General features: G+C 46.0%; 1 protein-coding gene across 3 annotated transcripts in view; it reads right to left on the bottom strand.

Annotated features, from left to right (window-relative positions):
* Positions 1 to 24,454, bottom strand: part of PACS2 (phosphofurin acidic cluster sorting protein 2) — a 50,572-nt gene that overhangs the window by 10,670 nt on the left and 15,448 nt on the right. Inside the window, exons 9-21 of one of the 3 annotated variants that reach the window (XM_039389772.1) lie at positions 24,256 to 24,346; positions 23,450 to 23,527; positions 22,571 to 22,692; positions 21,675 to 21,807; positions 20,884 to 20,988; positions 19,250 to 19,356; positions 18,378 to 18,532; positions 14,871 to 14,981; positions 12,755 to 12,863; positions 10,814 to 10,846; positions 5,649 to 5,691; positions 2,304 to 2,346; positions 969 to 1,104 (exon numbers count right to left, since the gene is read on the bottom strand). In XM_039389772.1, the coding sequence (XP_039245706.1) occupies positions 969 to 1,104; positions 2,304 to 2,346; positions 5,649 to 5,691; positions 10,814 to 10,846; positions 12,755 to 12,863; positions 14,871 to 14,981; positions 18,378 to 18,532; positions 19,250 to 19,356; positions 20,884 to 20,988; positions 21,675 to 21,807; positions 22,571 to 22,692; positions 23,450 to 23,527; positions 24,256 to 24,346 (1,266 nt within the window). Of the gene's footprint in view, positions 1 to 968; positions 1,105 to 2,303; positions 2,347 to 5,648; positions 5,692 to 10,813; positions 10,847 to 12,754; positions 12,864 to 14,870; positions 14,982 to 18,377; positions 18,533 to 19,249; positions 19,357 to 20,883; positions 20,989 to 21,674; positions 21,811 to 22,570; positions 22,693 to 23,449; positions 23,528 to 24,255; positions 24,347 to 24,454 lie in introns of all 3 variants that reach the window. The other 2 variants (XM_039389773.1, XM_039389774.1) reach the window with 2 other exon arrangements.

Raw genomic sequence — 24,454 nt, 5'->3', positions numbered from 1 at the left:
AGAGGTTAAAGGTCCCTGCAGGGCAGTCTGGGGTGGGCACGGAAGGTCCCCATTCTGTCTCCAACAGGGACAGCAGGAGATGCTACTTAGGAAGAGAGTCCAAGTGCTTCTAGTTTCCCCTTCTCACAAGAGTGCTGCTATGTTGCCTTAAAGGTTCAGAGGAGTTAACAAATCAAGGGGAACTTCACCAAGTGCTTCTGAGTACGAGAACTGCACACAAAGTGTTAGACAGCTATGCCAATGTTTTGTGCAGCAACAAGATGAAGAGTCCTGGCCAGAGCAAGTCTCTACTGGCAGTCTTCTAGAGATTTCTTCCCTTCACCCCTAAAAATTTCAGCTAAGCCAGAACTTAATATTATCTATAGGTGAAGCCTCCTTGCAGTTCTGATATACTTTCAGGCACACACATGAATGGCAACTATGTCACCTTACGACTTCCAGCTCTCCCCTCACAGAGAAAGGGGTCAGCTCCTTCAAGAGTCCCTCTGGCCTTACACTCACCTGGTCATTGAAAACATAAGAATCATGAGGGATTAGCCTGGCACCCACGTGTATCAGGGTCAGTAATTTCTTTGACTATGTATCTCCTCAAAAGAATCCAGTCTCAAAGGGAAAATACCAGCAGATGGAAATAACAAACCTACCCAAATGGCTGCCACAATGACTCAGCTCTGGTTTCTGCCAGACTGTCAGAAACAAGGCTGCCCCCTGTAATTCCAGTGTGTCTGACCTTGGGACATGCAGCCTTCCCATTGAGTGCAAGATTCCCCCTGCCCTCCCCAGCTCCTTGTCGGTCAGCAAAGACATCGTGACTCCAGAGGCAAAAGAGGTGAAGGGGAAAGGTGACAGCTCTGAGTGTTTGCTAAGGATGAAGAAAGAGCTATGGGTTTCCCTTTAGAGGAGCTCTCTCTTATGCATATGCCAGATAAGCAGCCAAGGGGGCTGTGAGGAGACAAAACATGGTTTACCTTGAGGACGAGAAGCTGCCTGTAACAGATGGTGAGGAAGGGGGTGTGGGGGAGGCTTCTTTCACAGCAGGAGATACAGAAGGTGGGGTAGAAGAAAGGACACTGGAGCTTGAGGGAGCTGCATCATCAGAGTCACCTTAAAAAAAGGAAGTCGAACTGTTTGTCTGGGTTTGTCTCACAGCCCAGCACATACACACCAGGATAGCTCAGTCTCCTTGCCCACGCTGCTGCTGCACAGGTTTTGCTCACATTCAATCCAGAGGTCAGCCAGCCCACCAGTTTTGATGGCCTCCACACTTCAACCACCAGGTTTCTATGTTTGGGTACAAGGCAGGCACAGACATTCACACTCCTCTGGGCTCCTCATGTGGCATCTGCTCTCCTAGGGTTTGCTCCCAGCTGATTTTAAGCCTCCTGCACAGTCAGAGCCCAGCTCACTGATCTCTGATGGGGAATCTCCCCCTGCAACCACTGCAGGGCAGCAGCACTCTTAGAATGCAGCACCTCTGGGCTGATCACAGGGACCTCCCCATTCCATCTGCTTCCACCCTCCACAACCAAGGCATCATTCCCTTCATGTCAGCCCTTCAGAATGGAGGGATCACTGTGGCCACAAGGAGTGACTCACAGAAGGGCTGCCTCCATGCACAAACCTATGTGTAACACAGGCCACAAGAATCTGGGTTTAATAGTGAAGCAATACAAGAAACAATCCCAACAGATGATGAAAACAATAATCCTGACTAGTAGTATGTATGAAGGAGGAAAAAATACATTCACGTTGACAAAATAGCACTACCTCATATCCATGTGTGTAAGCAGGCAGTATGGTGTAAATCACCTTGCATTCTCCATTAAAAAATAAAAGGGTCCAAATTTTGCCCATCCTAAAGTTCCCAGTGTAAGGCACATGTCTGAGATTGATTTTATTAGGCAATTGAGCCCAGTGTAGGGAGACAGGCATGAACTTCTGATGGCCTGCTTCCACATTTTGGAGTAGGAACCACAGCAGTGAATCCACCCCACTGAGAACACATGAGAAAAATGGGTGCTTGCACAAATGTGAGTGGAGCTTCCCTGGATGAGAGTGTGGGAATTTCATCTGGCCTGAAGCTCCTTGTAAAGTAACAAGAAAAATGGCCTCTCTCAACTGAGAGGGCTCTCATTCTCTGTGGCAGACAAGCCACAGAGTCAAAGCAGTGGAACTGGGAGCCAATAAAATCCAATTCCACCTCACAGCACTCCAAGACATCAGCAATGGACAAGTTTGTTCAGCCTGTGAAGTCAGACTCCTACCACCTGTAGGACACAGAAGGCACACAGGATACTCGTTACCTGATGTTGCAGAAGATTGTTCCACTATTCCAACCTTCACCACCTAAAGGGGGAAAAACAGAAGAGCTCTATGAAACAGGAGTCCCTTGAACTTTAGGAACCCACAACCCCAAACCTAAGCTCATCCCTGCAGTCCCCTTGGCACTGTCCCTGCAGTCAGAGTAGTTGAAGTAAGTGGAAAAAGTGGAGTCTTCTAAGAGCTGGGCAGGTTCCAGCAGCATCCAGCCAAGGAGTATGAGCTCACAGCCCATCCCTGACCTATACAAGGGACAGCAGAGACCCTATGGAGCTGTTACAGACCTGACAGCTCTGAACAGTTTACCATCAGCCCCAAGCTATGGCAACTACAGTGCCCATGACACCTGTGGAGTGGGTCAGGGAGGAGAAAGGGACATAAATATCCCTTCAGCACTGCTAATTACATACACATTGCTTCCACCACCAAAGTGCAGCCACTTCCAGGGTGCAGCATAGCTGAGGTTTGTCAGGAAACCAAAGAAGCAGCAACGTACAGTTTCTGCTCAGAGTTTTCTATGCTCTAAGCAAGGGTAGTGTCAGGCAAAGAAGATAAAGCTCCTAGCAAAGCCTCTGGATATAGACATGGACAAACTACCACACGGACTGGTCAGAACGATCCAAATCACACAGTAATAAGGGTACAAATGTGTGTGGCCAACCAACCACCAGCTAGTACATTAAGATTAATGATAAATGCCACTGGTGATAATTTGTGGAACAGAACATGCTACAAACAAGCTCCCAAGAACACAATACGCCTAGAAAGATAAAATGCCTCTTGGTGATACAAAAGCAAGGACCTTCTGTAGCGCTAATCTGCTATGGTGCACAGGGATTCTTCCTCTTAACACAGCAGAGACCCTTTTTTAAGGTCTTTAAGAAACTTGTATCCAGGGTTAATGTCTACCCTGTGTAAATGTTGACAAATGGGAAAGAGCTGCAAAGGGAGTTCAAGTCAATAAAATCTGCTTTAGAATGAGAAATGATACTATGCAATCTGTTTAGTTTGAAAATAGAAGGTCCTTAAGTTCAGACATGACCATGTTTGGACCACATCTCTAGGGAACATGTTTCTGTGCTATGGGACCAGAAAAAAAAAGGACTTTATTATAAGCAGAAAGCTTTGCAGAGTTTTGAGGGTGGGGAGAGGTATGCTGATCTTGGAGAGCTCTCAGGCTTTCTGGTGGATTCTCTGTTAGATCCAGTCTTGGAAAAGTCATCATGAACTCAGCAGTGTGTACTGAGGCTCCCTGAGGGGTCACTGGCTTGGGAGAAGGAGGCTGTAGCTCAGTTTGTCCAATCTCCATCCAAAGGGCAACAAATCAGGCTCTGGAGTCCAGCAGTCATTTGTGCTGTATGTGTTAAACACCAAGAGGATGTTTCAGAGACTGTCACTGGCTGTGAGCAAGAGGAGGTAAGGCAGAAGATTTAAGAAAGACAAGCAACACAGGAAGCTGCCTACAGCCACCTTGATCTGCAAGCCAGACAGAAATCTCTTCTGGCCTTTTCCTCCTTGCTGGCTGACTGAAGATGCTCGAGTTCAGACACACGGGAGGAACACAAACACGTTCCCTTCCCTCCATTCAGGGAGGCCCTTGAGACTGCTGCAGTTCCAACATGCTTCCATCCAGGAATGTGTCAGCAGCCAGCCTCCCTTCCTTTCAGGAAGAGGCACATCCTGTTAACTCTCCTGGCAACTGGACCACGCAGCCTCCACCACCTGACCCTGGCCCCTTGTGAGGTTCCACTCCCACCACTTCAGAGCCCAGCTGAGTAGCAAGGCACTGCCCTGCTCACTTCTGGGTTACAAGCAGGCTGCAGCTGAGGGAAAGAGCCCTGGTGTTCATGTCCAGCCTCTGACTTTGTGAGACACCTGCAATTGGCCTTTCAGAGTCTCTTTACATGTGTTTCATGGGGAATTACTGTGTCAGGAACACCTCAGAAGCAAGAGCAAGCAGCATTGATTTGACCCTCATCACCAGCTGACATAGGAAGTTAGTCTGTGCTTTCAAGCCAAGTTTTTTGGGGGGTTGGCAGTGTTATATAAACAACAAAGCCATTCACTCTTCCACCACTTTCAGACAATCACAGCCAGACTGGAAAAGCAGTGCTAATGTCAGGACAATGATCACTTTAGAGCAATTTGATAAACACTTCGAGCCCCATTTGCTTGCACATAACACAGAACTAAATCAGTCCTAAAGAAAAGCTTTACAGAGCCATGCAGCTATGAGAGGAGTCTGGGAGCTTCCACACCCTTCTGGGCTTTTCATGTTATTAGGTAAGGTGAAACAGCTGTTTTATAAAAACAGTTCTTCACTAGAAATTGCAGTTCATGGGAGGGACAAGATAAAGCAAAGCTCATCAGCAGGGAACAAATTGGGAAGATGTATCTTCTCGGGAGTAATGCAAGGAGAGATTCTCACTCTGAGGAGACACATGAGTGAAAGCAGGGTCAGCCTGAGGGCAAGAGAGGCTAAGCTCTTTAAATGCCTTGGGATTTCGGATTAGCTCTGACGACAGGGACACAAACGGGAGTGCACACAAGTCAGCTAAACACAGAGCAGGCAGAGCAAGGCAGCCAGCATGCAAGAAAGAGAAGCTACAAGACAGCAGCAAAAACTGTGAAAAGGACATCCAACAACTGAAGAGCAGCCAGGGGATTCCTTTTTAGTTGCAGGTCAATGACTTTGTACCTAAAACTTAATGAACTGAAGAGCTTGATCAAATAAGGGGAGGGAAGCTAGAAAAGGCAAAGGACACAGTGCATGAAATACATGGACAGAAGAACAAACATGGCCCTGCCTAGATACTCTGCACTTGACCACCTTTGCCAGGAACACTTAAAGATAAGGACAGGAGGGAAAACTAGGGACTACTATCCCAAATACATGTTCACGTAATAAAATGCATTAAATAGCTCTGCCCCAGACTCAAGCTTAACAGAGGTATAAATTATCTCCCTGGTGGGATGTACTACCCACATCCCAGGAGTGGATGGGATATTAAGAGGACTGAAGTTTGTTCATGACAAGCACACGGAGGACTGACAGTAGAATAGCAAATTTGGCCAAATCAACCAGAGCAATCAGATTTCCAGGGACACGTCACTTTCACGTGTGAGAAGTAAAATACACCCTGTAGTTTGTTGAGGGATCTTAGAAGGATATGCTTACATATCAGGCAGTTGCATCCAACCATCAGATTCTCATGCTGATATTCTGCCTTAGAGCACCCAATGGCTTCTGCTCTACTCCAGAAACCATGTAAGTTCAGGTTAACACTTATGGACTTATTCTAGCTGAGTGTAACTACGACAACACTCACCCCGACAAAGGGAATGAACTTCTGCGAAGATTCTTCGTCAGGGCTAAAGGCAAAGAGAAAAAGACTTGTTAGCTTTGCTTCCACCCCGGTCACGATACTCACTTTATACGTTGCATTCCAGCATGCAGCAGGGACGGACAGTATGCAAGCGCCAGTCCAACGCTCCTCTCAAGGCCCCCTGCCAGCACGCCAAGAGTCTGCACGGGTGGGGAGGAGCACGCAGCCTACGGCATGTCCCTCGGGGAACAGTCTCTTCCTCCCTCCCTCACGCTTGACAGAGAAACATGCTTTGATGGCATGGCAGTCATCACAGACACACGACCTCCTACTGCAAGGAAATGGATCTTGTGCCACAACAACACGGAGAACTGTGCGTTACTTACTAGTCCCTGAAGCGCTCTGCACGCAGGGCCTTCCCGCGTCCCACCTTTGGAGCCATGTGCCATACCTTGCACATCCCGGCACCGCTAAAGCAGTTAGCCTGCCACGGGGTTACAAGCCGTGACACGTGGTTATTTGTAAAGCACTGGCAAGGACGTGCTCACACACCCTCACGCACACACACGCGCGTCCCAGGCCACCGGGAGCTGGCAGTCCCTTCCACAGGCACACTGGAGAGGTCGGGCACCAGAGCACACCGGGCAGGTCAGGACACCAACTTGAGAACTGCAAACAGCTAAACCAAACCGAACAGAAGGCACACCATGTCCCAGAGACAACTGAAGACAATGCACACACTTGGAAAGCCCCTCCTGCTCTGGCCCTGCCCAGGATTCAGAAGCCAGAGGGTAGAGAAGAGCCAGCAACAAAGGTCACGGTCAAACCTAGAAGGAATTAGGGAAAGACTCAACAAACACAAGAGGAACAAGATCTAAGTGAGGAAGGCAGGCTGAAAGGGCCTGCAGAGCCACTGCTCCCTTCAAGGGCGACAGAGATTAAGATGGACCCACAGGATAAGGAGAGGACCACAGGAGCACATCCACATGTTCCAAGGAACTACAGCTCAGCAGCGGAAGTGACTGCACAGGTAAGACACTCATTTCTCAGTGACCAAGCACAGGAGACAGGTAGGAAGTAGACAAACACTGAGACTTCTCATGTTTCTCTTTCTGTGCATCCCTCTGCTCCCAGAAAAACCATCCAGAATTGAGTTTGTGGCAGCATGACTACTGCAGGAACACAGGTGTTTTTGTGCTGTTTCCAGCACAGATCAGAAATGCACCAAACGCACAAAGGTTGTCAACTACTGTGTGATTAGCACAGGCTGGACACTTTCCTCTAAGCCTCATGGAAAGAATGGCATAGAACTGCAGTTAATGTGACTCAGGCAGAGCTCCCTCCTGGTCCAAAGCAGAGTGTAATTTTGCAAACAGCCTCTCACTTAGGCTCAGCTCTTCTTATCCATTCCTAGGGCAAACAATAGGGCTTTACTCCCTTCCTACCTCACAGACCCAGGCACTACACCCCTTCATTCTTCCCCCAAAGTACGGGACAAAGTGACCAAATCCCTGATTCTGTGTTGGAAGGCAGAAAGGTCACATCTTTGCAAACACAGCTGCAGGTCCCCAGCAAACACATCTCCTACAAATGTGATATTTCCACGTGATATTTTCATTTGCAAAGGGAAACAAGAAAACCACTGAGCTGTTGGAAGCAGCACAGAACAGAGGCTCAGTTTTTTTCTCATTCCTTGAGTTCCATGGGCTGAGAAGCAGGCAGAAAGCAAGTCCTGCTGACCAAGTGAGGGAAGCACAATAGTTGCCCAGTCATCTCTCAGCTACTAATGGCTTTACTCCGAGCTCTCAAAAAACAAACCATGCCCAATTCCAGCAGAAAACTCATTCCTGTTCCCCCTGGGAGCTCTGACTCCCACTGCGGAGAGCTCAGTGGAAATTCTGAAATAAATCATTGCTTCAGTCACCATTTATCACAGCTCACAATGATGCACAGGCTGTTCCTGAAGCAATCCAGCTGGATTTCAGCTCAGCTAGCCTAGTCCTGTCACATGTCCTCTTGGGAACTCTGGACTTGCACGTGTACTTCTGAAAATGCAGCTTTTCAAAACAGTTGCTCTTCATGTGGATGAAAGGAAAGATGAGATGATCGTGCTTGTTCTCCACTTCCTCTTTCATGCTCTTTCACAATTCTTGTTCTTCAGGATCCCAAGATCCCAAAATATTAATCCAGAATCCTTTCGCCTTCGTAACAGCCTCTTCAACTCCTCCTACCACAGCCCTGCAATGAAAAATATCCCCTGTCCCTGGAAAGGCAGTTCCCCCTTATTACCTTGGCTGCACAGATTCCCAGGCTCCAGAGGTTTAACCCCAGGCTTTACTTTTACCTACAGGGCTTCTGAAGGCCCTGGTGCCTCAGCTGTAATTTAAAGCCAGACCTGACCCTAGGTTGTGATTTCCAACAGTGTTATTGATATTTCACATCTCTAATTCTGGGGAAGAAAAACCCTCATACAACAAAAACCACAAACCAACAAATTCTAGAGGACAACAAAAACCAGAGAGGCTAGAAAGAAAATCTTTATCTGGATTTCGGAGCTGTCTAATTACTATTCTTGCTTGGGTAAAAGTCATGCAACTGTAATCAGTGCCTCAAAGGTAACCTGTCCAGAAATGGACTTGCAGGCTCCCTCCCTACCCCAAGAAATTCATTCAGATTAAGACATGATATCTGGATTTATGTTTTAGGACTCTTAGAAAGGAGAAGCAGCTGTATCACCAGGAGTCAGCCACCTGACAAGCAGAAGGAATAATACCTTTCAGTGTACAAGCTAAGCTGCAAAGCACTTGGATATTACAGTAAGAGAGACTGAATTAACACTTAGAGTAGTTATGCTACTTATTAGCATTAAAATTTAAGCAACCCAAAACAGATTCAAATGAAGCCAAACATCTGTGATTTCCTAGCAGGAGTCTCAGACACTACCTTTATTCCACGGAAGTCCTGAAGCAGGGCAATAGGAAAGAGGGGACTTTTATCACCTCTGAGCCACTTCAGACCAGGCACTACCAAAAACTGTCCAAGGTTTATTTTTGGTATGAAGCATCATCACCAGGCAGCTGCAGCTGTCTGCTCACCAACACTGTCCCTGTTCCACCAAGTCTCCAGTGGTCAAGCCAAAAAAGGGACAAAGCAACTCCAGGTCCCCATGACAAATCAGATGAGTCACCTCTCAACCTTCCCCAAAACCTCCCATACAACACTCTTCACATTCCTACAGTGAGCCGGACATACTCAACAGGACACCCAGCCTTTCTTGAGCCTTGATTCTCCTCTACTGCACTGCTTGGCCAGGTCAGGGGCACAGTGAACTCCTGTTACGTTTCCACCAGCTGCCCAAGGAGGTTCCTGAAGCAACCAGACAGATGACATGGGCTCTGCTGAGCCAGAGGAGAGACCGGGGCCATCTTCACCATGTTCAGTGACTGCTGCAGGGTGTGTTCAAGAAGCAGAACTCGGAGCTTGGACTCTGCAGAGCCTCCAAGACACACAGCAGGCAGAAAGCAGTATTACCCCTGCTTCCTATTGCCCAGGAACCCTCCAACCCAAGGCAACTGTGCTCCAGGAAGCAAAAGCTGGGAAGTGCTCTACAGGACAGAGTGAAGAGCTTTTGGTAAACCAGGCAGGAAATGACCCAGCCTTTGTCCTGACAAGTGAACAATGCTTCCATTTCCAGTAGCCAAGCTGCTTCCCAGATTCATGCAAGGGCTATCCAGAAGCCACATGGCATGAGCTGTGCTGGGCACTGAATTACAGTGGGTGACACCAGCCCAGGTTGACAGAGCTGATCAGCAATCTAGCACTGGGAATAAGTGTCTGGTGAGCCTCAGATCTCAAATACCACAGTCTCTCTTTCAGGAAAACAATGCAGAGAGTTTATCGGCATCAATGAGACACCTCTCCTAGTGAGAAGCCCACCTCACCACCACGGTCTCAGCACCCCAGATGTTGCCTGGGCTGCACTGTTCCTTGACAATTCTGTAACCAGCACCCAGAGCTCACAGACAAAGTCAGTCACCCAGTGTAACGCAGAGGAGCTGCAATGGCAATTCATTCCCTTCTTGAACCCCTTCCTCATTGCCAGCCCCCCTGATTTCAGGTAAGGCCAGCAAATGCTCCAAAAGAACAGGACAAAGCTTTGGCACCATTGCAGTCCATCACAGGCAGCACATGCGCCAACTTTTTGCCATGACAAAGAGAACACAGGGACGGGAAGGAGAGTGTAGGTAGGTCAAAATAGGGATAGCTGGCAGTAAAGTTATAAAGCAGCTCATCACATACAGCTACATCCTAAAGACTGGCTTGGCTTTCCTTGGACCACTAGGACTTGTTTAACAGAACAAATGCTAGGATTCTGGGAGATTTCTGTTGCAATGAATTTGTAGGTAGTGCTGCTGTTTCTGCATAGACCACTGCATTGAAAGCTGGACTTGGAGAAGCCAAGTCCACCTCTGTCCTCAAGGGAGAGGGAGCTGCAGTAACTTTGTGAGCTGAGGACAAAATAAACAATGTCCAATTATCATATGATTCAAAGGATGGGACCCTGCAGAGCAAGGGGGTCTTGGAGGCAGCTCAGAGAGCACAACTCCGCTGCTAGCGTACATCTGTCTTCTCTTTCTTAAGTCCCATACATTTGGGATAGCCTGCCAGTAAGAGACTAGTCCTCAATTGTTTTGATTACAGGGAGGAGATTTGCTGGTCTGCACTCAGACACTGCACAGCTGAACTCCACCCTGAGCCACTGAGTGCCACCTGCAGCACTCCAGTTCCAACAGACGGGAACTGAAAAGCCTTTTCTCAGTTCTCATCCTTTTGGGGCTACACAATATCCTCTGATAGCCAGGAAAAAGGCAAGAAAAAACCCTACCTTCTCCATATTTTACTGCTCAAAGCTACTCTCTCAATAACTCCTTCGTTCCCATTCAATCTACATGCTGGGAACCCAAATGTGTGGTCCAAAGGCACGGCAGTCACTTTGAGTTATGCGTTCTGCCAGCAGATGCCATAGTTTCAAAGCAGCGAGCAGAATTTAACCTAAAGCACAAACTGCGCATCCCAGATCCGCAGGAACTGTTAAACAAGGCACAAAAGACCAGTTCACTGGGAAAAGAGATAGGAGATGGGAGAGGGAACCTAAAAGCAACTGATACCTTAAGGTAAAATCAAAATGAAAGCTCTTTTTCCTTTTCAGGAAGCAACCAAAGAAAAAGATAAATGCGTTATTATACTTACAACAAAGTGATGCATTCATTTAGATAGTGCTAATGGAGACACAATTTCTGTGCTGTTTTTCACAATACCCTCCCTAAGCTGCTGCCAGTGAGAGAGACAGGCATATCTAAAGCAAGGCACACTGGGAGACAACTGCCCACGCTCCATGGGCAGTTACTCTGTTACTCTAACTCGCTCTGGTTTGCTCATGGGGTACTGACCTGAACGCAGAAGTTACTTTAAAGCGGACACACAGAGACACTGAGAGACTGCCAGCTGTGCCAGTCTGACTACCAGTCTCAGCAATCTCTCTTCCCAGCAGCCTTCTGCAGGGTTTGAGCCTGACTTAAACCTATCGACAGCTTCAGGCATGGCACCAGAGCCCAAAGGATGTAAAATCCAAATGGCTCACACCAGCCTGCTAAAGCTGTCATGCACACTGCTGGGAGGACTAAGGGCATGTGTTGCTCAAGTACATTTCAGATGTTTTTCAACAAAGTACTGAGTTTATCTTTATGAGCACATTGGAAACTCAAAATGATTAAATATATGTTAATGACAAAAATGAATCTGCAACAGAATGCAGGAGGCAGTGGAAACCAGTGCAGAACCCAGCAACCCAAGAGTGCAGAGAAAGAACAAGGCTGCCCTGAGAAGGGGTTCACACTGCACTAGGGGTGTTTGATCTCCCTGCTGGTAACTAGGGTAAGTCTTCACACCAAAAACAAAATGGAAAATTGAAGACAAGAGCTTCAAGTACCCTGTGGCTCTTCAAATTTAATTCTTATTATCACGTTAATTTTACAGAAGTTCACAAATACATGAAGAGACTGGACTAGTCTCTTTTACTGGACTAGTCAGTTCAGAGATATTTTCCCTAGGAAAATATGTAGAATGGGCAGAATTTTACTGAATCATTTCTGCGAAGTAATGTAAGAACAGACACGGGAATGGAAAAGCAATATACACTGAGAATTTCCAAAAAGAGGGAAAAAAGTTACTTTATCCACACTTTTAATCCCTCACAATTCTTACCAAGGAGACACCAACGAGGGATGTTAATGGACCAAAAATGAAAAATCAAATAGAAGTGATTAACAGTTAACACCATCCATGCCTCATAGGAAATTGCTAGTCCCTAATTGAGAAAAATCACATGAGCTGAGTGTTTGTCCTACTCTTGGAAATTATTAGGATGTGAGTTGGAATCTATTATTTTGTCCGTCCCTTCATAACAATGCTTCTCTACCCTTCAGTGACAGTTACTCTTCCTCCTGGACCCTGGCCACATGAGGCTCTACATACTCCTGCTCTTGCTTTCAGACCCCAATCGTCCTTCCTGCAGGCTGCTTATCCCTTAAGAGAAGCTGAGATAAAACCTGGTGAATGTCAGCCCTCCCCAGAAGGAGTCCTGGTAGCCTGCAACTGCCAATCAACAAGGATTTTGTCTCTCCTGCGAGAAGCTCTGTTATTTACACTCCAAAAAGAAAGGGTTTCAGTTCCATCAACGCTGATGTAAAAAGGTTAGATCTCATGGGAGATACTTTGAGGGGGAATGCTGAGGTCCAGTCTTACACACTAAGGTCTCTGTGGTAAGAGATCTCTGGAACCTAAGCAGATATACTCTGTCTGTCCCCCATCCTCCTTAGTCCCCATTTTCCCAAACCTCTCATATCTTCAAGAAAATCACTGCACTTGAAGTAACCCCACTGTTGTAGATTCACTGAGTGGGACACATCACTGGGTGCAGGCTACCGTAAGGCTCCCAAGGGTTTTGCCATTTGGAGTGATCTTAAGACTGCTAGCACATGAGATGAGAAAAGCACTCTGTTTTCAACCAGCTGCTCACCCTGGGAGCCAGTATGACAGCAGTGACATACCTTTTCTGTTTGTATGTCAGCATGGCTTCAGCAATGGGCAACTGGTGTGCACAGTTTGCCCCTGCTATGTACTGGGTTATCCGGGAGACGACATCGGGCGCCTCTGGAACTGCAAGAGAACAAAGAAAAGCATTTAAGTGACTTTTCCAACCACCAGCACCACTGTCCTCCCACCTGCTGATGGTGCCCTGCCATCTGCATTTGAACTGCATCTTCCCCAGGAAGCTCTGCTTACTCCAGAGCACAGGAAAGCTGTCCAACCAAAAGCAAACATCCTACGAGAGCATTAAGGTGAAAACACTGGGAAGGAACACTAAGTACATAAGCACAGACATCTGCACACAGCGTTACTGACTGAAGTGCCATGGGTATTTTATAGTGGTTAAAAGCTTTTCTTTGAAAACATGTACCTGCCCAGAGTCAGATTAAGGCTTTTTCCACACCTTGACTGCAGATATCTGCTGAAGAAAGTGCCTGGCCACCTCTCCCAGGTGAGCTGCTCTGCTCACACCAGCATTCAGTGACCTGAATTCCTAATGACCTCATGGCCTTGCTGAGTTCACTGAGAAGACTGAGAGACATGCAAGGACAGGAAAAGCACAAAGATCACATCTATGGCAGCAATGCTCCAGATAGGTGAGACTGTGCTTGATTCAAGTTGACAGGAAGACATTTCCTAAACACTTTCAATATTTCTTTGGTTTCCAGCAAAGAGCCTCAATGTGAGATCACAGGAATGCAAGTGACCTTCACCAGGCACTTCCATACCTTATAAATGGGCATTTTAATCCAACTCTTTGTATTTGAACAGTGAACTATTAAGAGCTACAATTCTCTGGCAGATCATCTTATGCCATCACAGGGTTTCTGTGCAGTTCCCACTGCACAGATGAAAACACAGAATGTACAAGATCTGCACTGAACAATAATGCAAAAATAAATAAGGGTTGCAGCATACAACCAGCATATGACATCTCACTAAGGAACACCTGTGGCTCTCGGGCTGGATTTCTACTGTATTATGAAGCATTCCTAACCGAGACACAAAAATCAAGTCTGTATTGACATTTGTCTGCATTTTCAAGTGCAGTAAGGAATTAAAAGAAACCAGTTCCATACACCTGTTCTTCTACAAGCTTAGGATTAAGGAAATGTGTAGACTCTCTTTCTAGTCCAGTCTCCTGCTCAAGCAGGACTAACTTCACCTTCAGAACAGGGTGCCCAGGGCCTTGTCCAGCCACCTTCCCATCTGCTGAAAAAAGCAGATTTACCTGTGAAGAGGTCTCTCTCTCTTCCTCTCATGGCTAAAGGACTTCCAGGAGCATCCTGGGAGTCTCAGGCACTGCAATTCCAACAGGGAGAACCACACTGCAACCTCCCCACACTCATGGTGCTCCACAAACTCCAAAGCTTTTTCCTTCTAGTGAAATTTCCCTATGGGCTATGCTGCCGTGACAGCACCAAATCTCAAGCTTTCATGTAGCCCTAAATGCCAGATGCAAATCCCCCTCTCTCCTGCTTCTTTCCATTCTTGAAATCGATGAAAAAACTGTAAGCATTAATATTTTAAGCAAATGAATATTTTAACATAGAGTAAGGCTTTAACCTGGCCTAGAACAATCTCAGATCAGAATAAGAATTTGTTGATTTGACCTAGGGCAGCTCCCACTTGCTACCACACCGGTGAAGAACAAAATTCTTTAACAAGAAAGGTCCTGCCAGCAGACTTCAGAACATTCTCACACACAACTAAGAAAAGTTAATCCTCCCAGACTTTCCAGTTTTCCAAATCTTTAGGCTGTACAATTTCTGAAGGAAAGCAATGTACTGAACTTGGCAGAGAGACGTCTGCATCAAAGAACAAAGCTGAGAGCCAGGTAAGAACAGCATGACTCAGAGGCAGCCTAGTTAGTGCCTCTGGGAGCCAACAACTCTTTGCAAACCACTTCATGAAGGGCTTACAAAGGTCAGATCTGAAATGGGAATGTGGTGGAGTGAGGAGAAAAGAGGAACAGAAACATTTGTCTGCTTCCTCTTGTATTTACTTGACCTTTGCTAAAATTACTCATTCAAACTTTTCATCCCACACAGGCCAGACACAGACACACGGTCTTACCAGTGGTCTGTGCTTCAAGTTTGTTGAATAGATCTCTCCAGGCTAGATCTTGGAAGAAGTTGTTGTATCTATAATCTACAGACCCCAGATACTTGGCCACTGGATGAGAGCCTAAGGAAGAAAGGAAAACAGGACAGTTGTTCTTCCCAGCACTTCACACAAGCATGATTTTTATTTGTAAGGAATTAAACTCCAAAATCAAAATTACACTAGACATCCCAGAAATAAACTTCTTCAATTATAACCAAGTAATTTAGTGCAGCTTATCTCTACAAGAGCATGCAAACAGACTTCCCAGCAGAGACTGCTTCAACACACTGATATCCTTCAGTTGACATTTCCCCCCTCACCCCAACAAATTAAATTTTAGAAGGCCAAAGAAAACAGGACTGGGAAACTGTTGAGGAAATAAATGATTTGGAAGACACAGAGGCCCTATGACTCTCCATCTCAGTCTCTCAGCTTTGCAAGGGGCTTTCCCAAATAGCCCTTCCTGCACCACACACACCATGGCTAGGTCACCTCTGCCAGGAGGAGCCAGACCTCTTCTTCCCAACACCATTCACACACCACAGGAGTTTTGCAATACTAAGAGGCAATTGCCCTCAACCAGGAAAAACAACCCAGGGAGGCTTGTTTAATCGGTGGAAAAGGGCTATAAGCTCAATAAATGCGCTGCAATTAAAGACAGAAGACAGAGTCCAAGGATTACAGCCCCCAGTGAACGTTGGCATATGCATCAGGTCCCTGCTTGCCCTAGCTAAGCCTCATGGCTCAGCTCCTCTGTGAGCATGGAAAGACCTCCTTGCAGAAGCTTTGTGTGTTCAGCCTCCAGCTCTGGATGGAGATCTGACTTTACACTTACACTGAGCAGGAGAGGGAAGGTGTTTAAGTGACAAACTCTGCCCTGGGAGGTGGCAAATTTTCATTTTAGGCCACCTATGTCCCTAAAACAGACAGCACCCTCTTGCAACTACCTCTCCAGTCTTTCAGCATCAGAGAAAAGGTGTGCCAGGATCACACTTTCCCGTCACCACATGGCAGTCATGCTCAGCATGAATCCTGTACATTTACAATCAGCCATTGTAATGTTCCTACTAATCAGATTATTTTCATCTTTCCTGCATACAAAATTCTCACATCTTCCATTCCCACATCTCACACTTCCAGAGGCTGCAACAGTTGAGTCACCAGCTGGTAACTGGTAACCTTACAAATTCTCTCGAGGCGACTCCAATTGTTTAATTATACTCACTGCGCTCTAGTAAAGACTATGGTGGAAAAAACCCGCTAATTTTCAGGGAAAAAAAGTGCTAATTTCCAGACCTCCAGGAAAGGTTCAAGCAGGAGGTCTCTCTGAGCTCCCCTCATTGTCATTAAAGACTGAGGCCTAAATCCTTTCCTGGCCCCTCCTGATCATGGCTACTTTCACACCCATCATTTCTTTTGCAGTAAACTTTTAAGCAGTGCACACAGAACAGCTCTGCCCCATGCACTGGAGAAGCCTTCCCACATGCTGGGAAAACACACTGCACGTGGTAGATACAGTTAGAGACAACTAAAAAACAGGAGGTCTCCCAAGAAGTTCTATCCACAGGAGCTAAATAAAATGTTAAGATACCCCAAACAGCCAAAATAGCCCCCAACTTCTTATTTTATTTTACCTACCCCTTTTCAGTTGTTTATACAGTGGTTTGGACATCAAAAGAATCTTCCAGCCATAGAATCAGCAGCATGAAGCAGGACTGAATCTCCCAGTACAGCTGCTTACAGACACTAAGCATTTCTCATTATTAATAAACCACTGTCATTGCAGAGTGTAGTTGTGGATTCAGAAGGTAAAACCACCTTAGGAAAAATTCCACCATCCCTAGCTCAAAAGTATTGATAGCAGCACAGAGGCTTTTCCTTTAAGACATGGTCTTAAAGGCACGGTCATTTATGGCACAGTCACCATTCTGTCTTTGGTGCTTTTTCAATTGTCAGAAATGAGAGGTTGCTCCTCAATCACTTTAACGAACTGCCAGAAGGCTGGTCAGAAATAAGCTCTTGATTCGATCAGGAAACACTGCAGACTTCTATGGAAAAGGACCTGTTAGAGGAGTTTCTATATTTGAAGTACTACATTTAGAAAGGATTCAGAGTTCTGAAGCAGTTTCATTATCAAAGTTCTTTGTTAATTTTTTCTTTTTTTTAAATTACAAAACAAAGTTTTATGATAAAAAAGCCAACCCAAAGCCACACTAGCTGAATCTTGTGTTTCACTTCCAAAGAGAGAACGTTTTTCAAATCATTAATGACTGCAGGACAGAAAACTCTTTTTCTGAGGCCAGGAGACAGTCAGCAAGTGAGGATCAAAGTCTCAGTTGCACAGATTCTCATTCAAAGCACATTGAACCTTGCAGAAAATATTTTTTTGTTTTTAGTCCCAAAAGGGCTCTCTCTTCTCTTCCTGCCAACCACTTTGGAAACTAAATGCCTTTCCTTACAGAAGGATCCAACTCTCTTCTGCGTTTTTCATTTGACTTCTGCAAATCCTACCACTGAATCAGCAGCCTAACTCCACTGTTCATGGTGCTGGGCCACCAGCTTCTGATTCCCACAGGAGTTGCCATCACCTGGTCCCAATCCTAGAAGATTGGAAAACATCGAGAAAAAGGCTTTTCAAAGTTTTCTGCTGCCTACATCACCCAAGTGCTCTGTTCACACAAGCCAAGACTCGGACTAGACCAGCTCCTGGCCTCACACCCTTACCACACCAGCACTGCCCAGAGGTCCCTGCCCACAGCATCAGTGACTGTCTGGCTTCCCAGGCATTGCCACTACAACATTCCTTACGTTTCTGACTAGAACAAGACCCTCAATGTTGTTATCAGTCCATTCCATTTCCTTCAACACAGGCGACTGAAGCTGGGTAACTTTCCAGCCAGGCAGGCTTGTTAAGCTGCTTAAAAGGCAGAGATAAGGTGCAGAAAAACTGAGGGAAAAACCTGAGGAGAACAGCACGTAAAGGAAAGGTCAAAAGATGCATGTAATCTGAATAATTAAAATTCTCAGCAGTTTCAGAGCCTTTGAAAAATTTTCAACCCCTTCTCCACTAACATTTTTAGAGTCAGGCTCATGGAGGCCAGAACAGTTATTGCTTTGGGAAACACGGTGCCCAATGAATTTATCATTTTGGCCAGGGAAAGAGCTTCTAGGACATTATTCTGTGCATTTATTGTACCATGATAAAAAGGTATATAAGAATCTCTCTGTATGGGGAAGAAGTACTTAACCCCTTGCTTCCAATAAAAGGTTTACAAAGCAGACTTTGGCATCAAGAACGTAAAGATGAAATTCACTCACGCAAGAGCAGCAACACCAGCATTACACAATAATACAACAGTTTGCCTCATTTAACAGACATATACCTATAGCCAAAGCTTCCAGAAAGCCTTCTACTGAGCAAACACAGCACGTTTAACCCATTCATCTTTCTATGAAGAAAAACTGTTCCTTATTTACCTAGAGGGATGATCAAAAATCTCATGTAGCCGAGCCAGTCGGGAGTTTTGTGAGACAGTTGCTCTACAAAGAGCCTCAATACAGCACTGAGGTAATTCTGGGCTCCTGCCACTGCAATTTTAATTGGGTTTGGAGGCTGTGAATTGCAGTTACAGCTAGACAGAAAAAGAGGAAACATATTTGTAATCGTGTTTCAACCACGTATTTCAGACCAAGCAACAACAACAAAAAAAAGGTTAATAACAATTATGGCAGAAGAGAGTTCCTTCAATACAAACAGCAGTATCACAATGATAATCAGCAGCTTAAAACATTATTAATAAAATACAACATTTCTTCAGTAGTTTCTTAATTGGTCTCCTTGCTTCTTCTTTCACACATTTGGATCATCTAAAGGGCTGTACTCAACTATCTAGGTTAGGATGTACCCTACTGCTACTAACTGCTGGGTCAGAGAACACTCTCAGGTACCCACAGCTATCAGCAGATAACTAAGGAGTGCCTTGAGGAATTAATCTGGGAATTACTTGGAGGAGGAAGCAAGAACTATTTAAAAAACACTTATTAGTTTTTCATGCTTTGCTGCTGCATGTATCTGAGCTATGAGGCAGCCTCCAAAGCACAACCTTTTATAACCACTGGTGCGGGTGACTTGCATCCCCCCCACACATGGCAGAACATGAACAACTTTGCAGGGTTGGTGAGGGCTAAAGAGCCACACAATTCTGACCTCAGGAGAGCAGGTTGGAAGAAGTACTGAAAGGCAGAAGCTTCATCCAGTAGTTGAGAAATAAACTCCCTGGGCCCTGGGGCACAGGAACTGAGAGGTTTTTAGAGCTGAGACAAACAACACAAGCAAGGTGAGAACTTACTATCTCTGTATCCTGGAGACAATAGTGCTGAAAGCTGCCTGAATATCAGCGGAGGAGCATGTACAGACCACTGGCAATGTATGCTTTTGCAAGACATCTGACAGGTACTGAGGAGAGAACAGAATATTTTATAGTCCTTTTTTGGTACAGTTTGTCACAAGAAGAAAATGTGCCTCCCCCAACCTCCCAGGTCTTCTCATACTCAAACTTGGGTTCTCTCCCTGTGTCTGATTTGTAAGTGATATAGCTGTTTCTCAAACACCTTGTCCTTGTGCAGCAGCCAAAGGAAAGCTTTTCCTCTAGAAAAATGGAAACACCTTCTTGACAGACAACAAGACCATATCCCAAACATAGCAACAACAACTCCAGAACAGCACAGTTTTTATGGCCACAGAGGGCAGGGCTCCAGCAGAAGGTTGTTCACCTAGCAGAAAGCACTGGGTAAGAGCAGATACTGTCTACCCACCTGCTTCTAGAACTGCAGTTGCATCTCTCCCAGATTTCAAAAGGTCTTAAACAAATGCAATGTTCTGCCCACCCTTGAGCACTGAAAAAAGGGATGGGTGCTATCAACATACATGTTCCTCATGAGGGACTGTTTTCCCTCCATGCAGCTAATGGGGAACAACACACAGCTTGGGTACACATGGACATAATTATGGCACTTAGCAATTATCTCACACTTTCAAATTCTGTACTGCTAATCTATACAACCCAGCCATTGCTAAGTGCATGTCATCTGACACTGAAGGCACAAGCTGCCAGAACCACTGGAAGATGACCTACAATGCTTTCTGTTCATCTCTAGAAGGCATTTCTCTGTCTTCCAAGTATAGAGAAGCTGGAACGAGTAGTTCAGCTGGTATTTTTGCTCTCTCACACATTGAGACCCTAGTTCTTCCAGAAGCAGAAAGTCAAACCAGTGTAACTCCAGACAGCGTAACTCCAAATGCCTGGCACAAGTTCTCCAGGCGACAGTCACCCAGCACATGTTTATTGGTCCTCTGCCATACATAATTTATTGCTTTCTCAGAATAAGGTTCCAAAAGGAGAAAAACGTGTTCCAAACCTGTAACAGACCACCCCTTGTTGCCAGCGAAAAAACATACTGCTCAGGGTTCTCCTTAACAAAACTATCACTCAGAAAGGATGGGGTGACAGACCTGCAGTCAGGAATCATGAGTGCATGTGCACAGCTACAAAGCTGACCCAAAATATTTTCTCCTGTGTTCACCACCTGCATTTAGAAATCTCAGCCTAAACCACAGGTCAGACCTCTCTGCTGCTTTTGTTCCATTCTACCACAGTTTAGAAGCAGGTTTTTAAGTGCAAGGGTCAAGACATTCCCAGTGTGCTGCTAACCAGAAGGAATGGCATTTTACAGAAGAGAAAACACCTCTGTGGAAACATTTAGGTGGCAAAAGCTTTACAAGACCCACAGCATCTCCAGGTCAAATGAAATCCAACCTGTAGGCACTAAGCACTCAGTAGGTTGCCAGCCCCCACGCACCACCACTGCTCTTCCAACCAAGCAACAGAACCTACTTGGTTAGTGGTAGAGCTCAAGGCCTGTCCATTCCTGAGGAGGAACAGCGCAGGAGAACTGTGCTTCAGGTAACGTCTCCTGCCTTTACCTGGCCTTGCCAGTCAGATGTATTGACAAGAATAATGTTTTCTGGCAGCTGGTCGTCGGAAACCAGGATGTGATTTAGTTGGTCATACACTGTTTTCCTGGGGATCTGGAAATAAAGACATGGAGAAGAGAACAGTAGAAGATGTCACCTGTAACCATCAAGCCACCACCTCCAGCTCTTGCAATTCATGAGAGGTGGCTGTGCATGGCTGGCCAGTGATCCCATCAGGAAAGGCACACTAGCAGCACATGGGTTGCTGGGACTGACACTCAGCAGCTTCTTCAGTATTAGCCACCTTGGACTGGTTGGCCATTACTTCTTCTGCCACGCACTTTAACTCACATCACTTTATACCAACTGGTAGTAGCCCAACAATTTAGGATTCATAAAAGCCAGTCTCCTCCAAAGAGGGAAATAAGTGAGTCCTGCAGCTAATAAAAGCATGGTACATATGCTGTGCACAAGTCAGTCCCCTACTGCAATCCCTAGCAATCTGCCTTAGTTCAAAGGAGTAATTCCTCAACACATTCCTATTCATTTCTCATTCTAACAATTCTAACAGTGTTTTCAGTTTATGGCTGGCTGACAAAACAACAAGCTGGCAAATCCCAGCAGATTAGATGGAAGATGCAGTTTTAGCCAAGACATAAATTCCCTCCTTCCTGAAGCTACAGGGCCCAGTTCCTTTCCAGCAGGGACAGAACTCGGACCAGAATGAAAAGGACCATGGGAGATAGTTGGAAAAGAGGAAAAACTATGGGTGGCTGGAGACATAGTAATCTTTTTCACACCTGTAAGTGGTGCCGGGTGTCTGGAGAGCGCTCATTGTCCAGGCTGTTGGCTCTCTCATTCTGTGGCCTCACTGGCTGCCTCTCCTTCAGAGATGTGCTTCTTCCCCGACGTCCCGTCTGTTTCCCTTCAGACCTGCTAGAGAGATGTGCTTACATTCCAGAGCTGGCTCGTATCTGAGTGAGACTCACCTCCCAAATCCCAGATCTCCCAGTCTGGCAATCTCAATAATGCGAGTGAAGGCACTGGGGAATTGTGGACGTAGATCTGAGTTAGCTTGAGACCTGTTAATTCTGTTTCTGATAGTGCAGAGTGCAAGGTTCAGCTACAAAGTACATTCCCAGAAGTCCCAGGAAGACTTCCACAGCCCATGCTTAGACCCACACCACTGCTCTGCTATTGCTACACCAGCATAATAGGATCCAGCCGTGCAAACTGCAGTCATGCACTCCCAAGCAGCACAGAAATACCTCCAAAAGAACAACTATTTACTTGCAAACTAGAGAAACTATACTGTTGGATTGCTGACGCCCACATTCACTATCCTATTTGGGAAGGTTTAAAGGTTAGACTTGACAACCAACCACCTTTCAGGCCAAAATCAGCATCAGATATTGACTTAGCAACAGTATCTTTAAGCAAGCAGCTCCAGAGTTCTATAAAACTTCCTTGGTCGTGGAGCAGGTACAACACAGGAGACCAAAGCAGCCTCAGAGCAGTGCTGCCCTTCAGGGCTCTGAGCATTCCTTTACCAAGTGCTCAAGACCCATCATTCAAATGCCCAAACACAAGGAGGGTGTCCTTGCAGTCAGTGGTATCATGACCAAACCCTAGCATGCTGTCCCTGACCTCCTGAGCAGCCCTGCAGCAGGCACAATGCTGTCCCCCCTCTCTCTACCTGGTGGATGGGATGATGAGGGACTCTGTCTTAGTGATCTTCCCGCTCGGTGGGAGCTTCTCAACAAACACATCTGGTGTGGGGAGTTCAGCCTCCTGGACCTCAGCTTGCTGGTTAGACTCCTGCAAAAACACAGGGAACAGAGTTACCAGGAACAAACCCTCTCCCTCTTCTCACCTGGAGAGCTTTGCTCTGGCTGGGGCACATTGAGCCTGCCTCCTCCAGACATGCTACTCACTGCCAAAAGGGAGAAGCCAATACTGGCTATCTGGGGTTACCAGTTCCCAGCTCTGCCTCACAAGGGAGCTTGAGGTAGAAAAGGTAGGATGCTATTTGGAACAGGCCCTCTCTCAGTTAAAAAGCCAGGGACATGACTCCTCATGCAATGCAGATTAATTCAGCTTACCCAAATGAACTAGCAGAGAGAGAAAGACATGGGATAAATGTTACACACTTCATGTCCCCAGCAGAGCAACTTGAGCTTTGGGATTTTTAGCCCAGGAACAGCTTGATTTCAGCCAATTCAGCTTGAAGTAATACTTCTGTCCAATAGCATGGAACAGGCCTGAGAACCCTTTTCAGGATGGTACACATGCTCAGTGGCATACTTTGGGTCAGCCTTCCTCAAACCAAGAGAAAGGCTGTTTGAACAGAAGGCCATGTAGAGCATTTCAGTTGCAAAAAGCTGAAAGACAAGAACCTCCAACAACCAAGGGCAGGAGGAGAGTTCAGCATTATCTTCACTGCAGCTGATGTTACCCATGGAAGTTGTGTTGTATGTGCAACTACACGGACAGACAGAAACATGGCAGAGAATTCAGCTCCCAGTTGACACCCAAACTGACAGGAGGAACATCAGCAAATGCATTTTCAACTTACATAAGGGACAGTGTCAGAAATACTGTCTCCTGTATGTTTGGTTCCAAGACTCTTTGTCTTTTCAGGCACTTCTACCTGCTTGAGAGGAGAAAAATCATCAGGAGGTTTAGCACGAGCACAGTTTCCAGCCACACTCTCTGGATCAGGCTACTCAAGAAACAGACTTCTCCGCTTAAACGTGGCACAGCTCTGCAGGATGAACAGGAGCGCTTCCTGGCCACACCAGGACCAAACATATTAGTGTGGGATGTGGCTGAGCTCGTGCACAATACACAGTAGAGGCAAGGAAGTGCCCTGGAATGGGACTGACCCTTTATGCAGCCAATATGCCCATCCACAAGGGGATGGAAAAAGGGCTGAGTTGCCTCTCAGTGTTCACTCTCAGCCACCATGAAAAATATGCCAAAATCAGTAAGGTAAAGCCCCCTCCAAACAGTGCCAAAAAGTCCCTAAAACTCCCAGGCAACACCTCTCACCCTGGCAGTCACTTCACCTGAGAATCTGAAATTAATCATACCATTAGCAAGTGTTTAATACATAACCTGAAGATGTATCCTTAAGTTAATACAGTGTTTGCATTAAAAAAGAAAACAAAACAAAAACCCCAAAACAAACAAACAAAAAACCACCCCAGCCCCCCAAAGAAAACCAACAACCAAATGTGTTTTCTTAGCAGAAAATTCATATCTCTGCATCCAAGTCTTTGGAGGAGGTCAGAGAGGGTGCTTTAATTTACACATGCAAATAGAGCTAGTGCAGGTCTGCTATACTACCTGCAGACAGGTAACTCTTGAAACATGACTTACAGGACTCGATGGCTCTCTCTGGCTCCTGATGCTATGGATGCTACCAATTTCTGTCTGAGAGCTGGAGTGTGACAGTCCTTCAAAATAAGGTCTGAATAAGAAAAACAAAGTTACTTCCTTATTATCAAAAACACCACAGAAGTCCACCACATTCACAGCAAAGCAACATGACTGTTCCCAGGGGGTCTTACTGCTCCCC

Source organism: Pipra filicauda, unplaced genomic scaffold (assembly GCF_003945595.2).
Source record: "Pipra filicauda isolate LSUMZ 115617 unplaced genomic scaffold, ASM394559v2 scaffold76_size2844353_pilon, whole genome shotgun sequence".
NCBI classification, from domain to species: Eukaryota; Metazoa; Chordata; class Aves; order Passeriformes; family Pipridae; genus Pipra; species Pipra filicauda.
The sequence above is the reverse complement of the archived record's forward strand: the minus strand, read 5'-3'. Positions and strand labels throughout refer to the sequence as shown.